General features: G+C 37.2%; 1 protein-coding gene across 1 annotated transcript; it reads right to left on the bottom strand.

Annotated features, from left to right (window-relative positions):
* Positions 1 to 371: 371 nt before the first annotated feature.
* Positions 372 to 24,677, bottom strand: CIR1 (corepressor interacting with RBPJ, CIR1). The gene is made up of 10 exons (XM_035567739.2): positions 24,532 to 24,677; positions 23,442 to 23,536; positions 22,831 to 22,904; positions 21,273 to 21,286; positions 21,126 to 21,181; positions 20,725 to 20,773; positions 20,399 to 20,516; positions 5,171 to 5,277; positions 3,667 to 3,752; positions 372 to 1,964 (listed from the first exon to the last, which is right to left on the bottom strand). Exons 1-10 carry the CDS (start codon positions 24,601 to 24,603, stop codon positions 1,238 to 1,240), a joined length of 1,398 nt encoding a protein of 465 aa, XP_035423632.1. The 5' UTR covers positions 24,604 to 24,677; the 3' UTR covers positions 372 to 1,237.
* Between the last annotated feature and the right edge of the window lie 28 nt (positions 24,678 to 24,705).

Raw genomic sequence — 24,705 nt, 5'->3', positions numbered from 1 at the left:
CAAAAGCATTTAAAAGAAGGTGACATCGCTTAATGGCTCACCCTTTCAAACTCATTCACATGTGCTTAAAAGATAAGCCAGGTCACTTCCACCATATATTATACTCCATGTGATATTGAAAAACTTCTGCATGACAGTTTTAAGAAGTAGAAGTGGACTGGTAATAAAAGTCTCATTTGTCCTGTCAGTGAGGAGGGGGAGAAGGCCGCTCATCAGATTACTAAGTACAGAGACACCTTTTCACCTGTCTGCTAACATATTTCCATCTGCCACCCTGAAATGGCAAAGAAGCATTCCCTTCACAATAAATACACGGCCTTGTGCATTTGTACCGATTCAGAACAAATTCTGGAGAAGAAGGCAAGTCTTACTGTTTTTAAAGAATAAGGAGTTTTATTATCAAGTTCATCTTTATAATAGTGTGTGCAGAAAATGACCAAGAATGGTCAAGAAAAATAAGTTTGTTTCACAAAACCAGGAAGATGAATATTTACATCGACTTTCTACCACAAACAATGAAATACGTGGAGCAGTTGAGGCAGTAAATATTCTTTTCATGTCTTGAGAGCTTATCGAACAGTAACTTGACATTGTACTGACACATACCAACAGGGGTTCAAGATGTTTAGATAGCCCTGACCAAGCTGTACACTGCAGGAGGTCAAAAAAATGTTGGCTACACACTTATGTGAACTCTGTTTCTCTGTTGTTTTAACTCATGAAATTGATCTCTTACAGGGAACTTTAGGAAAAATGCTTCAGTATGAAAAAAAACCAACACAACAACCAACTCTACAATATAATGTTGTGATATTGGGAGCAGCGATTTTATCCAGACCTATCTCAAATGTTTGTTACCATTTACCATATCCCAGGACTCTTCCCAAATTACTCTCTGCTTCCTCTCACAGTTAAATCTAAAAACAGAAATCATCATTGACAAAACAAAGAATATCACATGCTGCTCTGAAATATTTTAAAACACTAAAAATCAGGTCTATGAATTACCGCATGTATACAAGAGATATTTGCCAACAAGTATATTTATACAGTAAGAAAAATACCATAACATTTGTCGTAATTTACAAATATTATAACATTAGATAAATGATGCTGTTGGCTTTATTTAGGAAATGCTAGTCACGGAGGTTGGAAAATGAACAGCAATATGTAATTGAGCCCTTGTTAAAGGTATTCATCAAAAAGGAGACATTTTTGTTTGCACCTGTCCCCTACACTATCTGTTTTTTTTCCTTGCTCGGCTTCTGCTTCTACTGCGTCTGTTCCTTTCTCTACATTCCAGTTTACTACACTTGTCCCCGTTGCGCTCTCTGTATTTTTTCTCCTGTCTGCGCTCATCTGTGCTGGGGCTTCTGGTTTCATTTTTCCTGTGCCGCTCTTCAGCAGGGCTTTCACTTGGACTTCTTCTTGTTTGCCTTTGCCTACTGTAACTGCTGTGACTTGTGCACGGGCTTCTCCCTCGCCTCTCGTCCGTGCTTTGGCTTCTCCTATCCCTCTCCTTTCTTTCAGTCTCTCTCTTGTTGGTGCTGTGGTATCTGCTTTTGGACTTTCCTTCCCCCTCACAGGAGCTCCATTTGTTGTTCTCCGCAGAACTATTTTGCTTTAAAAGTCTATACTCCTCCCTGTCTTTGTCCTTGTTACCGTGACTACTGGAGAGATCTTCATAAAGTTTTTCCTTCCTAGTCTTTGCCTTTCCTTCTGAATCGCTGCTGCTAGCCTCTGAAAACTTGTCTTTTTTTCTTTTCTTAGAATACATCTTCTTTTGTGCTGCTTTATCTCTGCTGTCAGTCTCACTATCACTGCTGCTTCCTGAAGTCTCGCTGGAGGATGAGGAAGAGGAGCTCATCTTATGTTTCTTGTGTTTACTCTTGCTTTTTTTCTTTTGCTGCTTTTTCTTCTTTCTGTCTTTCTTTTTCTTTTTCTTCTCCAGACGATCCAATTTCCTTTTATTTCAAAATAAAAGAGTAGCGCAATCAGACTTGTTAAGACACTCTAAATTACAGTCATTGTCTTTTAAAGTTGACTACTTCAGATGTCCTACACAGTAAATACACTATTTTCCATAAAAGCATGTTGATTTCAATCCTCTTTCAGCCAAGTATTTAAAATTATTTTAAGCTTCTAACCTTGAGCTAACCATAATTACAATATGATTTTGCAATTCCTTAATTTAAAAAAAGATAAGTTTTGGCCTTATCACTAGGAATACACGTATTCAGTAGTGCTTTTTATTGTCAATCTGCTCTAGAGACTTTGGAAAATCATTGCTGCTTTATATATATAATATATATAATATATATAATCATTTGCATCTTTATAGCAGAGTTCGAAATTGAAAAAAAAAGCAATTAGCATTAGCAAAAAGATGGAAATTGAGACTTTAAAGCCTACCTACGTCTCAGAGTTCTCCAGGCAAATAATACTGCTGTTCTCAGTAACCTCTTCTGTCACAACTAGAAATTTTAGATTTCTAGCCACAATTACAATACTCTGTCATGCACACGCATTCACTGCCATTCAACTACTTTTACCTAGTCTTCTATTTTCAACTCATTGCCTTCTGTCTTTATCCTCAGAAAATCAGTGACTGAACAGTGAAACTACTTTCAGCGCACTGAAAAAAAAATCCTTTCAGACTCCTAACATCTAAAAGACCCACATATTTGCTGAAGTTCAACTTTGAAAATATAAAGTTCTATAATTAATTGTGTTGGGGCAGCAGAAGTTCACAAATGCAATTTTAAATTACTCAAACTACATACACATTCCTTACTTAAAATAAACATAATATGCCTGATATTTTCAGAGAATGATTTATTATATATGCAAATACCGTATGTACCTACCCTACCCATGTACCTGCTTAACCATACACCTTTCTTCCCTTTCGCTCCCCGTGTACACAACATGTGTTTTTAACCCAAAAGGCTGACTGCTGTTTTAACTAGTTATACCTGTATGGGCTCTATCCCGCAGTAACTCATGTTTTTCATCTTAAACATGTTCAAGTTATTTTAAGATAATATTGCAAATTAACAGAGGAAAAAACTGTGAGTCACCTGACATACAAAGTCAGTAGGATAGAAGCAAAGAATGAAAACCTCATTAACTTTTTATTAGAACTACAGAAATACAGGGAGCTCCCTCTGCTGGCTTAGCTGAAGCAGCAAAGTACAAAACCCTGATCTTAGCGCAGCGCTGATCTAGGCCAACCATCAAGTTCACTTCAGCTGCACAGAAAATGAGGATAACAAACTTGGCCAAATTGTAAGCCAGTAAACCAACACATACAATTTTTAATACCAGAAGAAGATACTGTAAGCAAGGGAATGCAAAATAATATTTTAAAATAGCAATCGTCAGCATTTTCAATGAGCCAGTTATTACTATTTCAGTATCCCAGTTAGAAATGAAGCACAATGCAAATGCAGCACAACTAGGTTAGAATGGACTTACTAAAACAGAACAGCTGGATTAAAAAAATACGTTTCATAGTGCTATTTGTAGTCAAGTGTATGTTACACTAAGTTGATGTTCTGCTATACTGATGGCACAGAAGAGTTACAAAGACAATGCTGCACAAGACAACGATGGAGTCAGAACTACTGCAGATACTGGTCCCTTCTCCTAGGTACCAACACTTACCTTAGAAGTTTCTGTTTTTGTTTGGTTGACAATGATTTTAAAAATTCAACTTCTGGATCATCATCTCCTTCACTTGCAACAAATTCCTAGGAAAATATTGTAGGATATTAATTTCTTGTATAAAAATCACCTCTTCATTCAGATTTCTGTATTAAAAGTGATGCATCTGCATGTACCTTATTTTTGTACAGGCACAAATATACTTGAATTACCAAGTCAGCTGAAAAATCTTTGGAAGACCGACATACTTGCTATAAGGAAAAAAAGCCACAACCATCCACATTCTATCTCAAAGCTGAGTAGGTGCTATAATGTGGGGGATAAACAACAGAAATTATTAGTAACATATGAAAAATCACTGCTAGAGAAAGAAACATTTCTGAAATAGTTAATAAAAATGAGCCAATTTTGGAGCCCATATGATTCTCTAGGATAAGTCACCGCATTGTTACCATGCTTGGATGAACAGGTAAGATGCTAGTCCTGCTCAAACCCAGAGTAATTTAGGCAAATTACTCTTCTATCTCAGTTTAGTCATTAGGAAAATGGGTATTAGCACATCTACGTTACTGTTGTGTCATTAGTCTTTAAATGTTCACAAAGTGTTCTAGCAATGCAAAATACTGTAATCATACAATCTGCATACAGTAACACAATCAAAGCATAGCTACTTTAAGACCCTGAATTCTTCAAATTATGTGCATCTGGAACACTACAGTTCTCCACTATGTTTTTATTTTCAGCCACACTTAGGAGGGGAAAGAAGAAATAAAGATTAAAAAGCTCTTCCACACACACACACAAAAAAAACAACCATCACACCTAACATAAAGCAAACAGACTGGTATCACAGTGATCCATTTAACAGTGCTCATGTGTTACATGTATTCTGGGGTGCATAGCTTTTTTACATGCACAGGTACATCCCGTTGTGGAGACACACTGAACTGTTGATTTATTCCAGCATTTCAAGGACAGCTGAGGGCTGTTGTCCCCTCTCTATTTAAAACTTGGTCACTTGGTGGCTTGATTATCCTGCCACATGAACAAAGGTTATTTCATGGTGGCTTGCGCAAGTAACATATATATATATATATATAAATATAAATTTTTACACTTTACATTTTTATCAAAGCACCTCAACTAGAAGTGTACGTTCTGCAGTCTAAATAATGACAACTAAATATTTTCATTCTCAGAAATAACAGATGTAGCAATATTAAGCAGCCAAACCTGTAACCATCCTTTTATGAAAAATTAAATTTATTGTCATCCAAATGAGGTGTTTAATGTATTACATATAGTTTTTTAAGAAGTAACTTATGATTCACCATTCTGACTAAAAGAGAGCTGGAAAACACAGTAAGTTTCTGGAGATTTTCTACTGGTATAGCTATTCAGCTTTCCTATGGATATGCATATTGGAAAACATTAAGTAGCAATTCACAAGCAATCACATTTAGATTTATAGACATTTTCAGCTTACTGGTAAAAAGATCATTACCTGTGATGGATCATTTGCGGTCAAGTTTCTCCCCAGTACATTTTGTTTCAGTGCAAACCCACTGTTTCTCATCTCCGCTATTAGCTCCGAGGGGTGCATTGATGGCCCTGTTCACAAAAATCACAGTTTGAATGTATCATTTATATCTCTCTACCTTTTTTGGACTCCACAGTAGGAATTCAGTTGAAGCTTTGTTAAGTAAAATCACAGCTAAATCAACTCAATAATCTTCTGCTGAGCAAATAATCAGATATGATTTTCTAAAACAGCAGTCTGGAGATTCAGAATAGAAAATAATTGCATTTTTCTTTAAGTACAAGGGGATTCTCTGATGTAACTTTGTCATGTTGAAAACAATATGTTTAGGTAAGTCTAGCAGTGTATTTCTACTACAGTACAAAAAGCACAGGAAACCTAAAGAAACCAAACCATACAGTAAGACTTTTAAGTGCCTCCTCTCCCCTAAAACAATGGGAAAGTACACTGCTAATATGCCACCAATAAGGCATTTTTCAAAATGACACATTTTTTAATTAACCTAAATGTAGTAACTAACCATCATTAGAAACTTGGTATATGTATGGAAAATAAATACACAAAAAAGTTAATCTACGTCCTTACTTAGTTTAGTGACCCTCAAACATGCTAGGTCTCTGGGTGTTACTGTACATCTTTTCACAAGTTTCAGCTTAAAAATATGCAGTATGTTGCATTAGCGTAGATGTTTGGGATTAGGCACATCAGCTTTGTTTAGATTGTTCAAGCTTGACTGTGTCACTTAACATATCCCATAACTCACTCTTTGCTTTAACTGAATACTGCAATCAGCAAAACCTGAAGTAATTCTCTGATTAGTTGCTTTCTGTTCACCCTAAACATACCCTCTTTGGTTGGTCACATTAGTAAATTTCCATACCAGTTCATTCACTAGCCTTCCTGTCAATGAATTAGCAATACTGCATAAGGTAAATCTAGAAGGTAAAATTAGAAGGCACATAAAACTGAGTGTCGAACAGATGATTACCAATACTTCAGTGAACTAATTGCAAATGATAAAGTTAACTTAGTCTTATGGAAAATATTGATCCCGCTTTGCGGTTTTAAGAGTTTCTTAGTTGTGGAGAAGAATAAAACTCATAAATTTTTAACATGGAAAAGCATGGAAAGTGATTGGAAATTTTTATTATGGAAAATATAAAATAGCACCTTCTCAAAACAAGTCAGCTTCACCTTTTCCTTAGTTTTCCTGTATAACGCTTTGTTCACAGAAACAAACAGGCCTTTATGTAAAACAAGAATGAAGAAGATAAAACTTCGGAAATGGTTTAAGGAGCCCCTGCGTTTCTTCACAAGTTTCTTATTTTGCCAGGCAAAGGAATTTTTTAATGAGATACCTTTTAGTCTTTCCTTGAGTTTATGTGATCTATTAAGTAGGGGCTTATTTTTTTTTCCCTGCACATACATTTTTACCAAAAGAGTTTTTTCTTTGTATGCGTTACAGTGTAATTATAAGCTCACTGATATTAATGAACATATATGTGCTCTTGCATCTACAGTTTTGCTTATTTCAAATTTAAAAGACTAATCAAAGAGAAGAAACAATTAAAAGTTCCAGCTCCCTGGTATATCTATACATGCTTGTTAACACACATGCATGTGTGCCAGTACAGAACCAAAACCAAGCCCTGTATGAGGAAGCTGAATGGAGACAAGTGCAAATTCTCAAAGAAAGACTTCACCATACCAAAGAAATCAAAACTTTAGACCTGATCAAAGCCTGTACTCCCCCTTTTATTCAAAGGTGGGAAGAGCCACTGCCTAACAAAGAAAGGTAATTAACTTCGCCGGTATTTTCCCCTTGGTGTCTCAGGGCACTGTATACGCTTCAGTGTGTACTGGATACCTAACAACTCCCATAAGCGTGATTAGACAAACAGAGGAACACAACTTGTCCAAATCTATACAGGAAATCTGCAAGAAAACTAAGAGGGAGCCCCTACTGTTACAGTCATGTATAAGGACTAGAGTCAGGATCACGAACAGACAGGCATGAAGGCATACCTGCCTTCAAGAGCACAGCGCAAACTGATCTTCTAGAAATAAACCCTTCAGGCGTTCTTTGCTCACAACACTGGAAAGAGGTGAGCAAAATCATTTCCTCTTTTACATAAAAAGATAATCTGAATGCGTGATATTACTGATTTTTGTGCATTTCTGTCCAACTGACTGCAGTTGAGCTTTAAAGCTCAGATCAGCAGATGGGAGCAGGCCTGTCAGAGAGAGGCCTACTCAAGCCCAGTTCCAACACACAACCACACACAAACTTCTGAGTTAGTTTCCATATGCTTTTTAAGAGGTGAAATCAGCACTAGGTTTAAAAAACAAACACACAGACCAGGTATGCTTAAAAGGAAAGCAAACTAGGCTAAAAATAAATTTATGAGTTCTGCTTCTGTGCTTATTAATGGCATCAAGGAGACACATTCACGGCTCCATCTGCTATGTTTTAGTTGCAAGATGGTACTACTATAACCAGGACAGCTAACGAATCACTGTTACTCCTCTTTTATGCACGTATACAAGCTACATTAAACATACCCACAGAACCCTGTGACTAAAGTGATTTCTGAATCAAGTTATTTCTGTTTTGGTCTCCTTTTAATTGTGGTGAGGGAACAGTAATTTAAATTCATCCTGGCTTGTGAGGAAATGCCTCCATGAAGCTTTTTTACATATATTAGTTTTTCTATAACCAAAGGATTCAGCAAACACTAGAAAGTAAGTCCACCCCATAAATGAAAGCACAGTAAAAAACACAGTCCTATTTTACAACCCTTTATGTGCAGACTGGGGCCAGGCACGACACAAGCAGACCAGGCTGCTTTGTAGCAGTCTTAAAAGATGCGGGTGACAATGTGTGAGCAAACAATAACACTCCTTCCCACACTATAAAATTAAGTAAGATATTTCTCCGGGCTAATACAAACAAGGGAGACAAAAACAGTAAAAACCAAAACCAAACACTGAACCTCACCTAACGCAGGTCTGAAAAAACTCAACTTCTCAGAAGTGTCCTTGGCTTATTAGGAGCTAAAGCTAAAACTGTGGAGCCACCAGTGTGCTTTCTGGTAGAGGGCATCTTCCTTTCGTTGGTGTGACTGGCTGTGGAGTCGTGCTTGTTAGAGATGTGACTGTGCCCACTGTGATCAAACTGTTTACTTGGTAAGCCAAAGAGGTAAATCCTTTCAGTTTATCATTGACTTATGACTACACTTAGAACATCACCCTGCAAGATCTTCAGACAAAATCTGAAGTCAACTATAGCTATGCATCTTCCTTCAGTTATGTTCTAATTAAATAAAAAAACCTGTATGGTTTAACATGGTAAGAACAGATAGTAAGTTTAAGTTGAGAGGCTCTTGGCTAAAATATTGGGAACTGATGCTAGCTAGGTATTCCTTGGACAGCATCCAAGGAATCATTCATACATGAAGATAGAAAAATACTTTGTGTACTGTGCAAACTGACGCCCTCATATATGTTTCCTTATAGACTTGTGAGATGGTCTGTGAAGAAGCTCGCTGAATCATCTCATGCAGGTGAAAAGGTCTGGAGATGACATTGTGTCATGAGTTGACAGCGAGTTAGATATAGGAATCCTGTAAAAATAGCTGATTGCTAGGACTTCTAACAACTAGTCTTTCAGCATTCATCCATCAGCTAACTAAAAATAAGTTCAAAGCTATGTTTCATCATCTGTTTCTTATTCTTTCTGAAACAAGTCAAATACAGTACCTTGCTATTTTTGAATATGACTATGTGTCAAGCTTATTTTCTGGAATTTACATTTTGACAGGAAAAAAACCCTAAAACTTTTCCAGATGACACTTGTTTAAAACTGAAACATTTATCTTTTGTAAAATTCAGTCTCAGAAAAGGTTTTTGCTACATATTGGAATTAATTGTATGCTGATATCATACTTATTTTTGTGTGTTAAGACAGGTTGTTAAGTTTTCTGCAGCTACAGGTACTTAAAATTATATTAAGGACTTGCACAAAACAGGCTCCATAAATAAAGACTCACAAAAGCATTTTTAAAGTATTTTTTCATGGTCTTTACAATTCTCAAAGAACAATGTTTTCAAGCAAACAGGCTACAGTTTATTCCTGCTTCTTACTTCTCAGAAAAGTTCTTAATGCATTAATAATTTCTTCTTTTTAAGATAGTATTTAAGGAAAGCATTGAGATAGTTCAGTTGACTCAGAGGTGGGGCATTAAATCTGGAAACTCAAACCATTCAATGAAGAGTGAAAAGAGGGTTTTTAGTCTTCATAAAGTACAACCTGAGTGCAACCTTAGCTTGACAGCTGTTGGTGCATCTCTACAATATTCATACAATTAAATAAATAGAAGAGCTGTAAACAGATTTTTTCTGAAGCATATGTGAGCATCAATTATACTGAATTGCAGAAGGATATCACACCAAGATTTCTACAACATTTTGTCAATTTGCTTTTGTAACAAAGAACACTCCAATTTCTTATCGCACTTAACTGAGATCAATTTAACAGAATCAATTCTGCTTCTATTAAACAACCAGGGGGCAATATAATTCTGGATTTCAATTACTAAATGCCTAGCTTACAGCAAGCTCTCCTACCCCACGTTATTACCCCCACTCTCAGCCAAGAAATGAGAAAAACCTATAGCTGAAACTCATTTTCAGTTCTGTCTGTACTTCTCATGAAGCAATGCGTGTAACACTTTGTTGTTGCCAGAGTATTTCCTCTAATGAGCATGGGCAAAGGACTCCTCTTAGGAGAACAATGCTAGCTGTAACACACCGTCCAGCAGACCTCCATTAAAATGTCTAAAGCACATTTTTCAAATTACCCAACATTAGAGAACAGTATGTTAAAGCCTCTTTTCATAACAACTGTGATTAAATACCACTTTTCCTACAACAGTTTCAGTGGCAGGAAGGACAGACCATAATATTGTGATTGCCAGCATCACTAAAAATAGCACTTTTACATCTATCTACTCATGATGCATACTCTTGACAGTAACTCCTCAATTTATCGATAAAAGCTTTCACTGCTGTCACCAGTACAGATGAACGAACTGAAGTATTCTTTGCAATCGATTAAGTTTCTAACTTGGTTTTTATTATGGAATACATATGGAAAACAAAGAGATAAGAAGCACTAATATTGTAACCAATATTCCCACCTGCAGCAAGGGAAATTACAGCAACCAGTTGCGCTTACATAGTGGTTGCTGTTATATATTGTTACAAATTGAAGTAGACTATTCAATTAAAAATACACAAAAAAGAAGTAGATTCTTCATGGTGCCATTTTAATTACAATCTTTAAACCTTCATTTTAACTAATGCTCATTTTGTGTGTCATCAAACCAGAATATCCAGAATACATTTGGAGTTTTGTAGAGCTTTCCTATCCCAAGAACACATTCTGGTGTGGGGATATCTTCTAGTTTACAGATGTGATCGCTTTAATCTAAAATATCAGATCATACCATCCGACATGTCGTGATTTCCTAATGGAGAGGCAACTCATATGAACATAAATGTGAAAAAGCACACTGGCTGATATGCTAGCCATTCATCAGTATACTTCACACTCAGTATACTCCCCTCTATCAATGTTTAAAGTCACCTATGAATCAAGAACAAGATACTCTCAAGACTTATTCTTTATAGCCACATAATTTTTGTTAACAAAGCAGACCCAAGCATGTTGTCATCATTCTTTCTTATGTGCATTTTGGACAGCACGATGCCATAATTCTTCCAAATTGAAATTTGATTTTCTGTACGACAACAATATTAAAGTCATGCTCTGCTGTTGAATCAATCAATCAATCAAATTGGCAACTACCACTCAGACTTTAAAACCCCCTCATTAGTGATCCTTAAACAAAACAAACAGGATTTTATTGAATTATCCATTAAAGATGATCTGCACATCCTAAGCTCACAAATGATACAACTGAACTGCAAACAGCTCTTTCACATTAACTAGGTGTTGGAAAACCATGCTGCTGGTGGGTTTTAGCTTAGCACCATCGCAAGAAGGATGAATATAGTCTGAATTCAGAATGTTACCTTCTCTGTGTGGTAGCAAATGCCTAACATTTGGATACGAGGCTTTTTAGGTTTTGCTTCAAAACAAACTAATTTTCAAATTCACATGGACAGGCTTGTCAATAATATATCCATACAGTTTTTGTGCTCTCCACACAGTTTGATATGTTCTTTTTCAGATGACATAAAATGAACTGAGCATAATCACAGTGCATCTTCTGTGAACTTTTATTGTGGTTATGACAGCGATAAGAATAGACATTTCTTATTTATCTAAATGACAAGGAGTTATTATCACAATTATGTGACCATGATCCTGGTCTTGAAGAACCCAGCAAATTTATGCTGCCTCCACTAATTCATAACTGATCATTTTTTACTGATAATTTTTCCATCTATTTCAGAGATGACTGCATTCAGACCATATTTACACTTCAAAGCAACTGCTGCAGTTGGCATTGAGAGAGACGAATGAATGCAAAAACTGGCTTTTAATTAGCTTTTCTTCGAAGTAGCTGCAGTTTAGCTGAATTTAACACTTTGCCATGCTTTTGTCATAGGCTATTTCAGAGAATCTTGAATTTCCTTTTTACTTTTTTAAGAAGTAAAAACCATTTAATTTATCAAGCTGCTATAGCAATCCATATTTATCGCTCAAATGCCAAGCAAAAGACTTCTAATAGAAATCTGTATTTTATGCATTCACACCAAATACAGAGGCTTCTTCTGAAGCATAAATGGAGGATTATTCTAAAATGTGTCAGTTCTTGAACTATGTGGAGATTTTATTAGGGTTCCTACTGTTCACAATCAAAGGTCTCAGCTGCAGATCATAAAGGAAAGTTTTATACACTATGCATTTCTACAGATGACCATTAATACAAATGGTCACAGTTAGCATATTCAAGTACCTTCTCTTTGTTAATACAGATTCAAGAGAACACTTAAATCCATTCCTGTGTTCCCAATACAATGTAAATTTTTATCTGTTGAAAAACAAAATGGTACCATACTTGTCACTGAAAAAATGCAGTGAGATTACAGACATAATAATATAGACATAGATTTCATTTCTCTTGGCTCAATATGGTTGATAATTTCAACAATTACCATGGAAAGGAATTTTACATCCCAAAAAGCTGAGATCATCAAGTGACAGACACAACCACAGTTAGCTCAGGTATACTCAAAAAAATGCCATTTCTTGGCATTAACTGAGGTGGTTTGTTTTTTTTTTTCTTTTTTCAAAAAAAAAAATCTTGGTAGAACATCAGACTCTGGATATCCAGTCACATTTTTACTATTATTTGCCTGAATTATCCTTAACATTTAAATAATTTTACAGTACTTGCTTTCACTGTAATTTCACTGGAGGAATTATGTATGCAGCCAGTGGACTGCAAAACATTTGAAGGATTTCATACTAGAGAAGAATGCCCAGAACTTTCCAAGTTTAGGTTTCATAGGCCAACAACGTAAGTTTTTTGTTGTTGTTGTTTTTTAAATGTTAGTATCCCAATTGTTCTAACTAGAGCGTTCACAAAATTACCTCCCCATCTGAGACACTGGCCTTCTTTCATAACATAGTAATGCCTTGTTTCATAAGACAGTAATAAATTGTTTCCTAGTAGTTTTGTTGTTGTTGTTCAAAACAGATATAATTTAAGTTGTAAGCGTTTAAGCTTTCATATCTTTTTAGTAATTTCTTCCCTCCGCCCCCTTCAAAATGGTGGAAGAAGATAGATTGCTTGCAGAAAAAAAAAAAAAGTATTTAGTTCATCCAACCAAGGCAGTTACCGGCAATGTTGAAGTGAATTAACAAAATTACTTCAAAACCTTTTTGCACATAAAACCTATGAGTCCCTGTTCTAATAAAGTCAAAGGTTTTTTAGGCCTATCAAACAAAAAGTATCAAAAAGCACAAAAAAACAGATGTTGCTGATTAATAATCTAAAAAAAAAAATGTACAGGCAAACTTTCAGAGGCTACTGACATGTTTTTCTCCTGGTATACATTACATATTTTATACATGCATATACATGCAGTTGCATAAAGTCAGAACCACAACAGGTATTTTCATCTTGTCTGAACTTTGAAAGTTAGGATTCTATCAGTAAAAAAAAAAAAAAACAAAAAACAACCGTAAATCAGTTTAGCCCAAAGCAGCATTTTGATTGCCTAATTTAACTTTGTAAAGGAGAAGTAAATCTTATAAGTTGGTCTCTGTAAGCCTCACAGCTGGAGCATTCTAACACTACTTTGCAGTTTCCAGTGATCAAAGTAAGTTACTTTATATCTAAAACTTAAGAATTTCATAATGGAAATAATGCAACACCAGGGGGTGCAGTTATCATGAAATAATTACACTCCTGGGAGATTACAGACAAGGCTGTACCCCAGGGGTGTGATTATCCCATGATAACCACATCCACTGAAATTGCCTTATTGCAAAAATAATCTCTATTCACTGGTGAGATATTATTCAAAAGGCGCTTTTTTAATGTTAAGATTACTATTTTTTTTTCCAGTATGAATTACCATCTAGATTAGTAAAGCAGTCCCAGAAGCAAAATAACCAAGTCACCAAGCCTAAGTTAAGGTACTGGTGGTAATTATTTTTCTGTTTGCTGGAGCGCTGCAGTGTATTTCAGATCCCAAAAGATAGTGGTCATTTTTCCTTGTAGAACGGAGTTCTGTGCCAAACGTGCATTAACCTGCAGCAGTTCCACCTGAGCAAACCAAAGTCAACTGCTCTTTGTATGCAAGTTACTCAACACCAAAACTGATTGGTGATTGCTGCTGTGGTTTATGTGCCAAGAGGAAGATCACAATACAGTCGCCACATAAGATCAATTCAACGACAAATATCTTTCTGCTGAAACAAGAGAATTGCAGTTTGTAGAATATATGGGGAAAAAAAAATGGTGGTTATTTATGATGCTTGAAAAACTGTAAATAGGAGATGAGTAACTCTTTCCTCATAGGGAAAAAGAACAAGAACTTTAGGTAATGCAATTAAATCTGACACAGAAGTTTTATTTTCGTTCATTTTTAACTCAACCATTTCCCTTGAGGCTGAAAAAAAAGCCTGAGCCCAGTTAAGATATTTTACTTTGCTCTCTTCCTGAATGAGGAGAACAGTAGAACAAAACACATACTGCACTTGCTCTTTGATATCTTCTTTGCCTGTAGAGATGTCAAAGGAAACAATACTGGCTATTAGAAGTCAAGTGTACAGTTCTCGTATCTGTAGTAGAAGAACAAAGTAGAAATTTTTTTGAAGCACCTTCTAATGGCAGACTACTCTGGAAAACTTCTGTCAACAAACAAGAAAGGCAAGAATGCTGAAATGCAGTAACTGTGCTTTTTGGCAGCTCACCATACAAACCTCTAATTCACTGTTCCGCTCACATGCTCTTTCCCTTTAACACTAACTACTCATTTGGTAAAACAGCTTCTGCATTACTTAACTTTTCATTCAAATAACGAGTCTAAGTCCTACTGAAACTTACTTATTTGGGCATTTAAAGATACAAATTACCCCCTGTGCTTTTATTAAATTGAAGATGCCATTCAAAGAAGATCTTTGAATGTCTGGTTTTGGGGGAAGAAAAGGAAGGATGGGGAATGGCTGCTGCTTTTGCAGTTTTTAACTCAATAATTTAGTTTTCCTAATAAAGCAATTTTCGCATCATTTTCTGGGAAGAGCTTTTGCTTTTAACCAAGGAAAAAGATGAAAGTTTCCCTCCTATTAGCTGAGTGCCAATCCTTTGTAAACGCATCAAGATTTGTTAGCAATACTGTGGCCTACCACTGTCTCCTTTCCAGATCAATTAACTGTTCAGTAATGCTCCTCAGAGCAGTGACCATTCTACACAGGAGATTTTTAAAGACTTCAAAGTTATTGCATGATGCAATTCAGACATGAATCCAATTAGTATAAAACTACTCACATTTGGGTAAATGCGGGAAGACAGCAGTGAACAAGACAAAGTCATCTACCTTCCTTTGCATTAGGTGTGCTTCTCTAAAGCAGAACAGCAAGGTTCAGAAGAACGGGTCTGTTAGAAGCCTTCCACAGGGAACCCACACCATTTCTTACAAGATACTTCTCAAAAAATCAGCAATGTCAATGGCCATCTACTATCAGATGTACTACCACAAGGTCAAGGGATCTCGAGCACTGACTGCTTTAGAATTTGCTACCATCCAGGATGATTTGCGGTATGTGGACTAGCACCTTCCAACACTGTGCTGATGCGTGCTGTTCTAACAAGGGAGAAGGATTTTCAAAGTTTTAAGAAACCTAACCTAAAAGTTAGGTAGTGTGACTACCAAGCATTGCCTAGAAAAAAAATATTCAGTCCAATGAAAAAAAAATTGTTAGATCATCTTTTTTAGGATGACAAGACTACAAATCAGAATAAGTGCTACTAAGTAAATCAATTCAGAGCAACAGAGCTCTTTTCAAGGACCCTATCTAAAAATTCCAAAGATATGCTTTAAAAAATAAAACAACCAAACAAACAAACAACATTTTGATGACTTACAGCCTAAGTTGGATCCTTCTAATAAAATTAATTTAATACATTAATTGTAGCCCTGGCATATTAACTGTTATAATTAGTTTTTCTTCTTTATCATGTCTGTATTTCTCCAACAGTTATATCCTTCATTTATGAGACAATATTTATATTTCAATTTCCTAGCAAACACGGTAGGAACTGGCTTTCAAAGATGGAGTTACTACATAAGGAATTACTTTGTGACCCTTAAAAGTATTACTTGCTTTAAAAATTTAGTCCAACGTTTTTCAACTCTCTTTAGGGAGCCAGTTGCAAAAATATCCTTACTCATCTAGCTGTTTAAAAAAAAAAAGGTAACATTAAATACACACTCCAGATTTGCTATATACTATAAGTAGTCGCTCCCTATCCTTGAAATCCCTACTCCTTCCTTGTTCTCTTCAAAGAGAGGCACGTGTTTTCTTCTACATTCTAGAGATGAACAGACAGCTTCTGAAAATTATTCTTTAGAGTTTGAATCATGCAAGCCAAGGGGTATTGCACTTTTTTTTTTTTTTGGTGCTGAGAATCACAATAAATGAAAACTCTGGATTATTTACGCAGTTTCTATTTTTTTTTAAACCTGGATGTATTTATTTGTGACAAATTGAAGGGGGGTAAAAACAAAACCAAAAGCAGTTCAAGTGCTTTTGTATTTTTAAACTTAGTTTTCAGTTCTTAAAAAAAACAGATGTTTCATAAGAAGAGAGTATCATACAGAAGCCTGTCCCTTACAAAGCAGTATTTTCTGCAGTTCTAGCCAATCAAAATAAGAATGGTGTGGCAACAGATATTTTCGAAGTACTGTAAAATAATCAGAAAAAAAATAGAAATTTAGTCTAGAGACATAAAAGCAGCTTAGGAGTAGGAGTGGATGTAATTACCAATAGAGAGAAGCAGGAAGAAGCAGAGCTTGAAGTGTGTCTTACAGATGAACAGAAGCAAGTTCTTCGAGGTGCAGACTGATTCAGCATTAGGGCTAATAAAAAAGCATTGGGTAGATGCAATGAAAGGATACAAAGAGCAATAAAGAGAAATTGTCAAAGCCAAGATTATCTGCGGAGGGGGGCATTGATCAGAACATGATAGGATTTGTTTTTTTAGTAGTGCAGTGTCTTGTTAGGAAATATAGAAACACTGTCTTGACAGACTGACTTACCCTCAGTTTAGGTTAACTTTACAGAGCTGACTGCAGATCCACAGCACAGACAATTATTTATTCCCATCCCAGACAACACAGGACTGGTTTCAGGGTTTAGTTTAGAAAATACTATTTATATGAGACATAAGCTTAATCTACCATATCTATCTAATAGATCACAGAATCATCCAGGTTGGAAGAGACCTCCAAGATCACCGAGTCCAACCTCTGACCTAACACTAACAAGTCCTCCACTAAACCATATCACTAAGCTCGACATCTAAACATCTTTTAAAGACCTCCAGGGATGGTGACTCAACCATTTCTCTGGGCAGCCCATTCCAATGCCTAACAACCCTTTCAGTAAAGAAGTTTTTCCTAACATCCAACCTAAACCTCCCCTGGCACAACTTTAGCCCATTCCCCCTCGTCCTGTCACCAGGCACGTGGGAGAAGAGACCAACCCCCACCTCACTACAGCCTCCTTTAAGGTAACTGTAGAGAGCGATAAGGTCGCCCCTGAGCCTCCTCTTTTCCAGACTGAACAATCCCAGCTCCCTCAGCCGCTCCTCGTAAGACTTGTTCTCCAGACCCCACACCAGCTTTGTTGCCCTTCTCTGGGCTCGCTCAAGCACTTCCATGTCCTTCTTGTAGCGAGGGGCCCAAAACTGAACACAGTGCTAGAGGTGCGGCCTCACCAGAGCCGAGTACAGGGGCACAATCACTTCCCTAGACCTGCTGGCCACGCTGCTTCTTATACAAGCCAGGATGCTGTTGGCCTTCTTGGCCACCTGAGCACACTGCTGGCTCATATTCAGCCGACTATCAACCAGTGCTCCCAGGTCCTTCTCTGCCAGGCAGCTTTCCAACCACTCATCTCCCAGCCTGTAGCTCTGCTTGGGGTTGTTGTGCCCCAGGATGCAGGACCCGGCACTTGGCCTTGTTGAACTTCATACAGTTGGCCTCAGCCCATCGGTCCAACCTATCCAGATCCTCCTGCAGAGCCTTCCTACCCTCGAGCAGATCGACACACGCACCTAACTTGGTGTCGTCTGCAAACTTACTGAGGGTGCACTCGATCCCCTCATCCAGGTCATCGATAAAGATATTGAAGAGGACTGGCCCCAGTACTGAGCCCTGGGGGACTCCACTAGTGACCGGCCTCCAACTGGATTTAACTCCATTCACCACAACTCTTTGGATCTGGCTACCCAGCCAGTTTCTAACCCAATGAAGCGCACACCAGTCCAAGCCAAGAGCAGCCACTTTCTTGATAATCTATAATAAGTTACGTGTCTTAAGAGAACCAGTGAATTCAATAACTTGTGTTCTCACTAAACTGTGTGCTTCGTTTACACTCATGGAAACTCCAGAAGTCCCTAATGGTGCATAATTTAGCTCGTTTTTAAATCAGATTAAGATTTAGAAAAGCTGACGAAAGGATTGCATGCCTGAGGTTAGAAAAAGCAGACAACCTTTTTACTGCTGATCTAATTAATGATATTACTACTTCCTATAAGCCTTTTATCTGCTATTAAATCAAAAGCTTGTAATTGTTTAACTTTACTACCAGTGTTTTTACATATAGTTTTCCTGAAAGAAAGAGAGAGAGACAGAGAGAGAGAGACAGAGAGAGAGAGACAGAGAGAGAGAGACAGAGAGAGAGAGACAGAGAGAAGTATTATCATCACAGCTGATTGTTTAAATCCAAGAACAGTGTCTAACAAATTATATATACAAACCCTGATCTGTCACCCGCTCCTACTTGCTGAAGTCCTTCCTCTCAGCCTGTTAAAAAGTCTGTGCTCAGCATAGCACACTGTCTTCTAAGTTCCAGAGTCGAAAATGTTAGGTCATTTGCACAGTCTGAGAACGTATAAATAGCTTTACAGCTCTTTCCTTCATACAAAATTCATCATGTGCAACCTGTCTTAGGCTTAAAAATGGCTGTTTGGAAAGCTACCTGGAGACAATCTCTCTCAGTAGGAAACACCCCTGCAGTCAAACTTTGCCTGCATCTAGATAATTAGTTCAGTTAGATTTGAAGCAAGTAGTTAGTCTTACATTGACATTGCAAAGTGTCCATTTTACACTGTTATGAATAATAAGTCCATTTTCAAGTTTGTGCAAGCATGCACAAATGTTTTCAAATTTCCCAGCCAAGCACTCCTGAAAATTACCCGCATCATTTGAACTGAAAAAAAAAAGTTCTGCAGCACAAAAGCGTATCTGACACCTACAGCTGCACCATGTAATTCCACCACCACCAAACGTGCCAAGCACAGTTTCTTCTAAGATAAGAATGAGGTAAGAAAATGATTTAATGTTATAACTTATTGAATATAAAGGCTGTGAATGTCAACTACAGGATTGCTAATACAATGGTATAATCATCAGACAATGCCTAAAAGCACAGGAGTGTAAGAGGCACTATTTCCTTTAACTTAAGTCTTCTACGCCTCATCTCAGAGAAACGACATATCTAGGTAGTCTAATTCTGAAAGGCAAGATTGTTGGTAGGCTAAATGTGTAATAAAACTAAGAGCTACTACATAAAATAGGTAACGTTTTTCTTCTATTTTTCCTCAGGTTATCAAGTGTGCAACTGTAATGGTATCCCCGCAAAACTGAATACATATGGCACATGATCTTATAAGGAAAAATCAGTCTGAAGACTCACCCATGTTACCAGGTGTTTCTTAAAAAAACACAATTTTAAGAACATCGGAAGTGTTACAAACTTGAGCCAACTTATAGAAAACAAACTACTGTAGGCAAACAACATTCAATTTGAATGTTTATATCCATCCACTTCTTTAAATTTCATCTAATACTAACAGAAAACTTATAAAGGGAAAAAAAATGTAGTTCCTGAAGCAACAATAAGCCAGCTGAGAGGAAACCGGGCATTTGTAAAGATGGTTTTCAATTACTTGTCCATTTATTTTAGAACAACTACATATATTAAAAAACAAAACAAACTCTCCTTTTCCCCCAGATGATTAAAAAAGACACACTGCTACATTATGGATTTCAATGCAGTTTGCCCAAACCTGAATTTCTGAACTGCGACAGTCTTTGACAATGTTTTTTTGTTTGTTTGTTTTGTTTTGTAACAGATATTGTCATTCTTATATAAACAATTTCATGGCAGCCTCTGAATTTTTGCCACAGATAGAATTAAAGTCAACAGTCTTTACAGTTTCTTTAAATGTGTTACTAATTAAACAATTAGATCATCCCTAGCTTTTGAAGTAATTTGAAATTGGGGATAGCACAGTTGAAATAAAGAAGCATTTTCCCCATTTTATTAACCCTTTCAAATAAGATAAACTTAAACCTTCGAAATTAAACCTGATGATTTTCCCCAAAATTTCTAACCAGACCCTTTGAAAGGTATTCACCGCCTACCTGAACCATCACTGGAGACTGAACTTGCGTTAATTCCAGAAAGGCCAAATAAAGGACATTCTCGATCAGTGTTTACATGACCCCACTTGTGGCACTTAATACATCTCACATTCCGCACCTAAAAGGAAAAAAACAAACAAACCATAATTTACCTAACAATACAACCTCACACTTACAGAAATGTACATGTTATTAGCCATAAAAAAGCTTTTAAACTCACTGATAAGCAGATGATAAAATTAAGAGAGTCCATGTGAATGTTCTGCAGTTAGATAATATTTGAAATATACCCAAGACATCCACAGAGTGAAATTTATGTAACTTGCCTGGATACCAAATGGCTGATCTCTGATATTCATATCATCCTTAGCATATCTGTTACACAAACACAAAAAGCAAACACGTATTAAATTCCCATTTTTTTTTAAATCATCACATACAAAACTACTTTGAGACCTTTTATTGTTAAGTGTACCCATTTCAGAGATATACTTCTCGTAAACGTTGGCTTTAATATATTTTCAAATATGGACATAAAATTCAAACAAAAACTAAGCTGATCAAGGAAATGGTTCCAGGTTTAGAGGTTTTACTAGTTAACTGTGAGGATGTGAAAGGGTTACACATACAACCTGCTTAAAAAGAAGAAAAAGTAAGAAAAAGAAGAGGTTATGGAAGGTAAATAAGAAAAAAATATATTTCTTCGGATAAAATCGAGATATCTTACTTTTCTCGAGGGGCGACTTTTTGCCATTCAAATTTGTATTCAGTCTCTCCTTCTTGCTATAAAATAGAAAACATGGCAAGTTTGATTCTTAAAAAATAAATTTCAAGCAAATAGGTAGAAAACAAAAGAAATGATGTAATGAAATACCTCTTTAGCTTCCTCTTCAAATTTTCAGAAATCATAAAAAGAAAAGAGATGACACATTAATTATACATGTAAAATGCAGCTGTTACCTAATCTGGAAACAAAATATTTTATGGTTTACACTAATACAACAGCACAAATACTCAGAAAGTAACATAAAGTAAATAGAGAACACTAATAAATAATCAGCTTCTAGTATGTGCAGTTACAAATCCTTTGAAACCGAATCTTCTCTTAGAATTATATTGCTTTGATATAGAAGCATGAAAAACTTTAAAAGCGTGCCAAAGCAACGTTATACAATCAGGCAGCAGAAATGTCCTGGAGTTGGATTCTAGAATGTAAAGTTTTCTTTGCTTTTCAGAGAGATAAGGATTTGTTTCATAGTCACTTCATCTGTCATACCAGCTATACAGGGAGTTTCCCTGGTAGGTTATCATTAATTTTATGGTCTATCCAACTAGAATTCAATAGATGAAGCATAGTAGAGAAACCTAACCTATATTTCTCAAAATAAATTAGTGCCTCCTACAGTACAGTACTCTGTTAAAATGCATTTCTTCACTAGCCAATTCATAAAACTGAAATTGCAATTTATGAAAGGTTTTCCTCTGACAAAGTTTAATGCGATTCCTAGCAGGCACGGGCTTACTGCAAAGCAGGTTCAATTTATATTAAACTTAATTCTTTGGTTAAAAGGATCTCAAAAACACCCTAAAAGTTACTTAACAAAAACTACTGTGTCATTCACTGTGTCAGTCCCATGGGCCCACACTTATCAGTACAGTTTCATGTTAAAAGGGTCATATTTAAAACTTTTAAAGTTTTAAAAGGTCATATTTCAGTAAATATGATGAAAATAAGTATTTCAGGCAAATATGATGAAATATTTTGGCTATATTATTGCAGATAGAATTAAATATATATATATATATTCAAAAATAAAAATTCAGCTCGGTGGGGACGGTATTCAGTAACTCCTATTTATGAATCTACTAAACATAGTCACAGACCCACCAGAGTTGGATCATTCAGTATTTATTTTTTTATGATGCTTCAGTTAATTAACTCCTTGATACCTCCCATGCTTGACGTGGATCAGGCTGAATTTTGAGCAGAACTTTTAAGCAAAAGTGACCTTGCTGTCTCTAAAAAGGAGAGCAGGCCAAAACACAGGTTTGTGTAGCCTGAGTTACTGTGTTGGTAAGGTCTAGTTAGTGTTCCTCGTGCAACGACTTCGTAATTGGCTGGAGAAACACCTTTGGTCAAGGACTGAATTTCTGCTGTTGCCATAAAAGTTATTTTATCTTTTTCTTCTCTTCACATTGAACTGCTGCTTAAAAACAATCTCTCAGTTTAGGAGAAATCAAACTATTATGAGATCAAAATTATTAAATACTACGCGTCTCCACATATTCCCACAGGAAGAACTAAAAACTATACCTTCTAGCACTAACTCACTATGAAAATGTTATTTTAAAATATAAGGCACTATGCTTGTTTCTTTGGAGTGATTTTAGCTTTGCAACACTGTTTGCTCACAATCAGGAAACCAGAGTACCTTTCTTTGCTCCAGGTGGGGCCTCGTACATGAAATTAAGACCATTCTTCACACGCTCATCACCCATAAGCAATCTAAATGAAAAAGACAGAGTTTGTAGTGTTACACACAAAACATTCACATTGGTATTAATTATTGAAGAGAAAAAGAAAGAAATGTGCAGCAGAAAACTGTGATAACAGCTGGAAATTTTTCATTTGTTAATCTGAGCACCAAATGCTGAATATCAAAAGAACAGAGAGACCAGTCAATACTTCTGTATGCTCCACTGAGTACCAAAGATCACACGTTTCAAACACGACTGAAACACAATTCTGTTTTCACAGAATTATGGAAGACAGATTCCTGTGTGATCAGAGTACGTCACTGTACAAGGTTCCCTACTGTTCTGTTCAACGTAGCATATTTTGAAATGAAATTGAGGACCCACATAAACCATTTGAAAGAAGCTCTTTTGACTTCTGCTTAAACAGACAATAATACACAAGGCACTGACCTCACCTACGGTCAGTGGCAGACAGTCTGTGAAATAACTCACAGTCAGATGACCTTTGCTGTCATGAAAAGAGGAGGTGGAAGGAAGAAGTGTGTGATGGTATGCCAATTCTCACCTGTTATCATAGGATTCCTGTTCTTTAAGATACTGTTGCATTAATTCTTCTTGTTTCTTTTTATCGTATGATATTTTCTGTTCTGCCATCCATACCTAGTAAAAACAAGGAAGTTTCTACTTTAAACAAACAAAGGACCTACTGTAAAACATATCCACGTACAACTACATCACTTGTTTAGTCTACTGTAAATTAACTTTGTGTAAAAAATAAGCTGAAACTTCAACAACATTTCAGAAATAAAACACGTGGAAAAGTTCAGTAATGCAAAAAGAAAGTAAGCTCAGAAAATGCCCTGGGTGTACCACTGTACCGGCACCTCGTCACCCAAGGCTCAGGGCTGACCCTGATCAGACCCCAGGTTCTCTCGGGAGCTCTGGGAATGGTGCAAACGTTTTTTCTGGGGATGAAATCTCTGCAGCCAGGTCAGGCGAGAGGGGAAATACTGGGAAAACGAGGGCACACCATGCCAGGTGGGGGGTTCCCTGGTCAGTGTACGGTGTCTATTTATCTAGGGAAACACAGGTTCAGAAGGTGGAGCCAGGAAGAGTTATACAAGCCTGTGAGGAAGTCTCAACCTACAACTATTTTTAAGCTTCTTTTTCCTGCCTCTTCCTCCCCCTGTTTACTAACACTTGCTTTTCCAAATCAAAGCCAACAGCTCGAAAAGATAACACTGACAATAGCATCGCCGTGACAGGTTAGCTTATACCAAAGGAGACGTTTATTACAGAATGAGAACATCAAAACAAACGTGAATCGCTTCTGAATTTCAAATTAACGCCTAATTTAAACCGGCACAGTCCTTCCACGCTGATGATCTCCTGGGGACGTGAGCTTGAGTGTAGCTGCCTGACCTTCCCTGCCGGGGGGACAGCCCCGGCCTCACGCACAGCGCACGCAGCTCCGTGCCCAGCTGCCTCCCGACGCCCAAGCCCCTCCGCAGGCCCCGCACGGCTCCAGCCATCCCGGCGCACCGCCGCGACGGAGCAAAGCGCTCCGGGCACGGACGGGCCTCGCTGCCGGAGCACCGGCTTGGCCGGCAGGCAGGCCCCGGGGCAGGGCTGCCGCCCCCCCGGGCACCCCTCACCTTTTTGATGTTGGACTTGGAGGCGGGGTGGAAATCCTTCTTGCACATGAAGTTGGCGAACGACTTCCCCATGGCTGCGGCCGCGAGGAGGGAGCTGCCGGCTGTCCGCAGCGGGCCGGCTGCGGGCCTTCCGGGGCGGGCGGGCCTTCCTCTTCCTCCTCCTCCTCCTCCTCC

This window comes from Cygnus atratus, chromosome 6, assembly GCF_013377495.2.
Source record: "Cygnus atratus isolate AKBS03 ecotype Queensland, Australia chromosome 6, CAtr_DNAZoo_HiC_assembly, whole genome shotgun sequence".
Classification (NCBI taxonomy): domain Eukaryota; kingdom Metazoa; phylum Chordata; class Aves; order Anseriformes; family Anatidae; genus Cygnus; species Cygnus atratus.
The sequence above is the reverse complement of the archived record's forward strand: the minus strand, read 5'-3'. Positions and strand labels throughout refer to the sequence as shown.

Bases quoted from the DNA above. Each gene is read 5' to 3' on its own strand.
- CIR1 (XM_035567739.2), bottom strand. From the start codon at position 24,603: ATGGGGAAGTCGTTCGCCAACTTCATGTGCAAGAAGGATTTCCACCCC. The intron at 20,517-20,724 runs GCAAGTTACATA...TTTTCCTTTTAG, and splicing joins ATCAGCCATTTGGTATCCAG to GTGCGGAATGTGAGATGTAT. The intron at 3,753-5,170 runs GTAATGATCTTT...ATATTTTCCTAG, and splicing joins CCGCAAATGATCCATCACAG to GAATTTGTTGCAAGTGAAGG.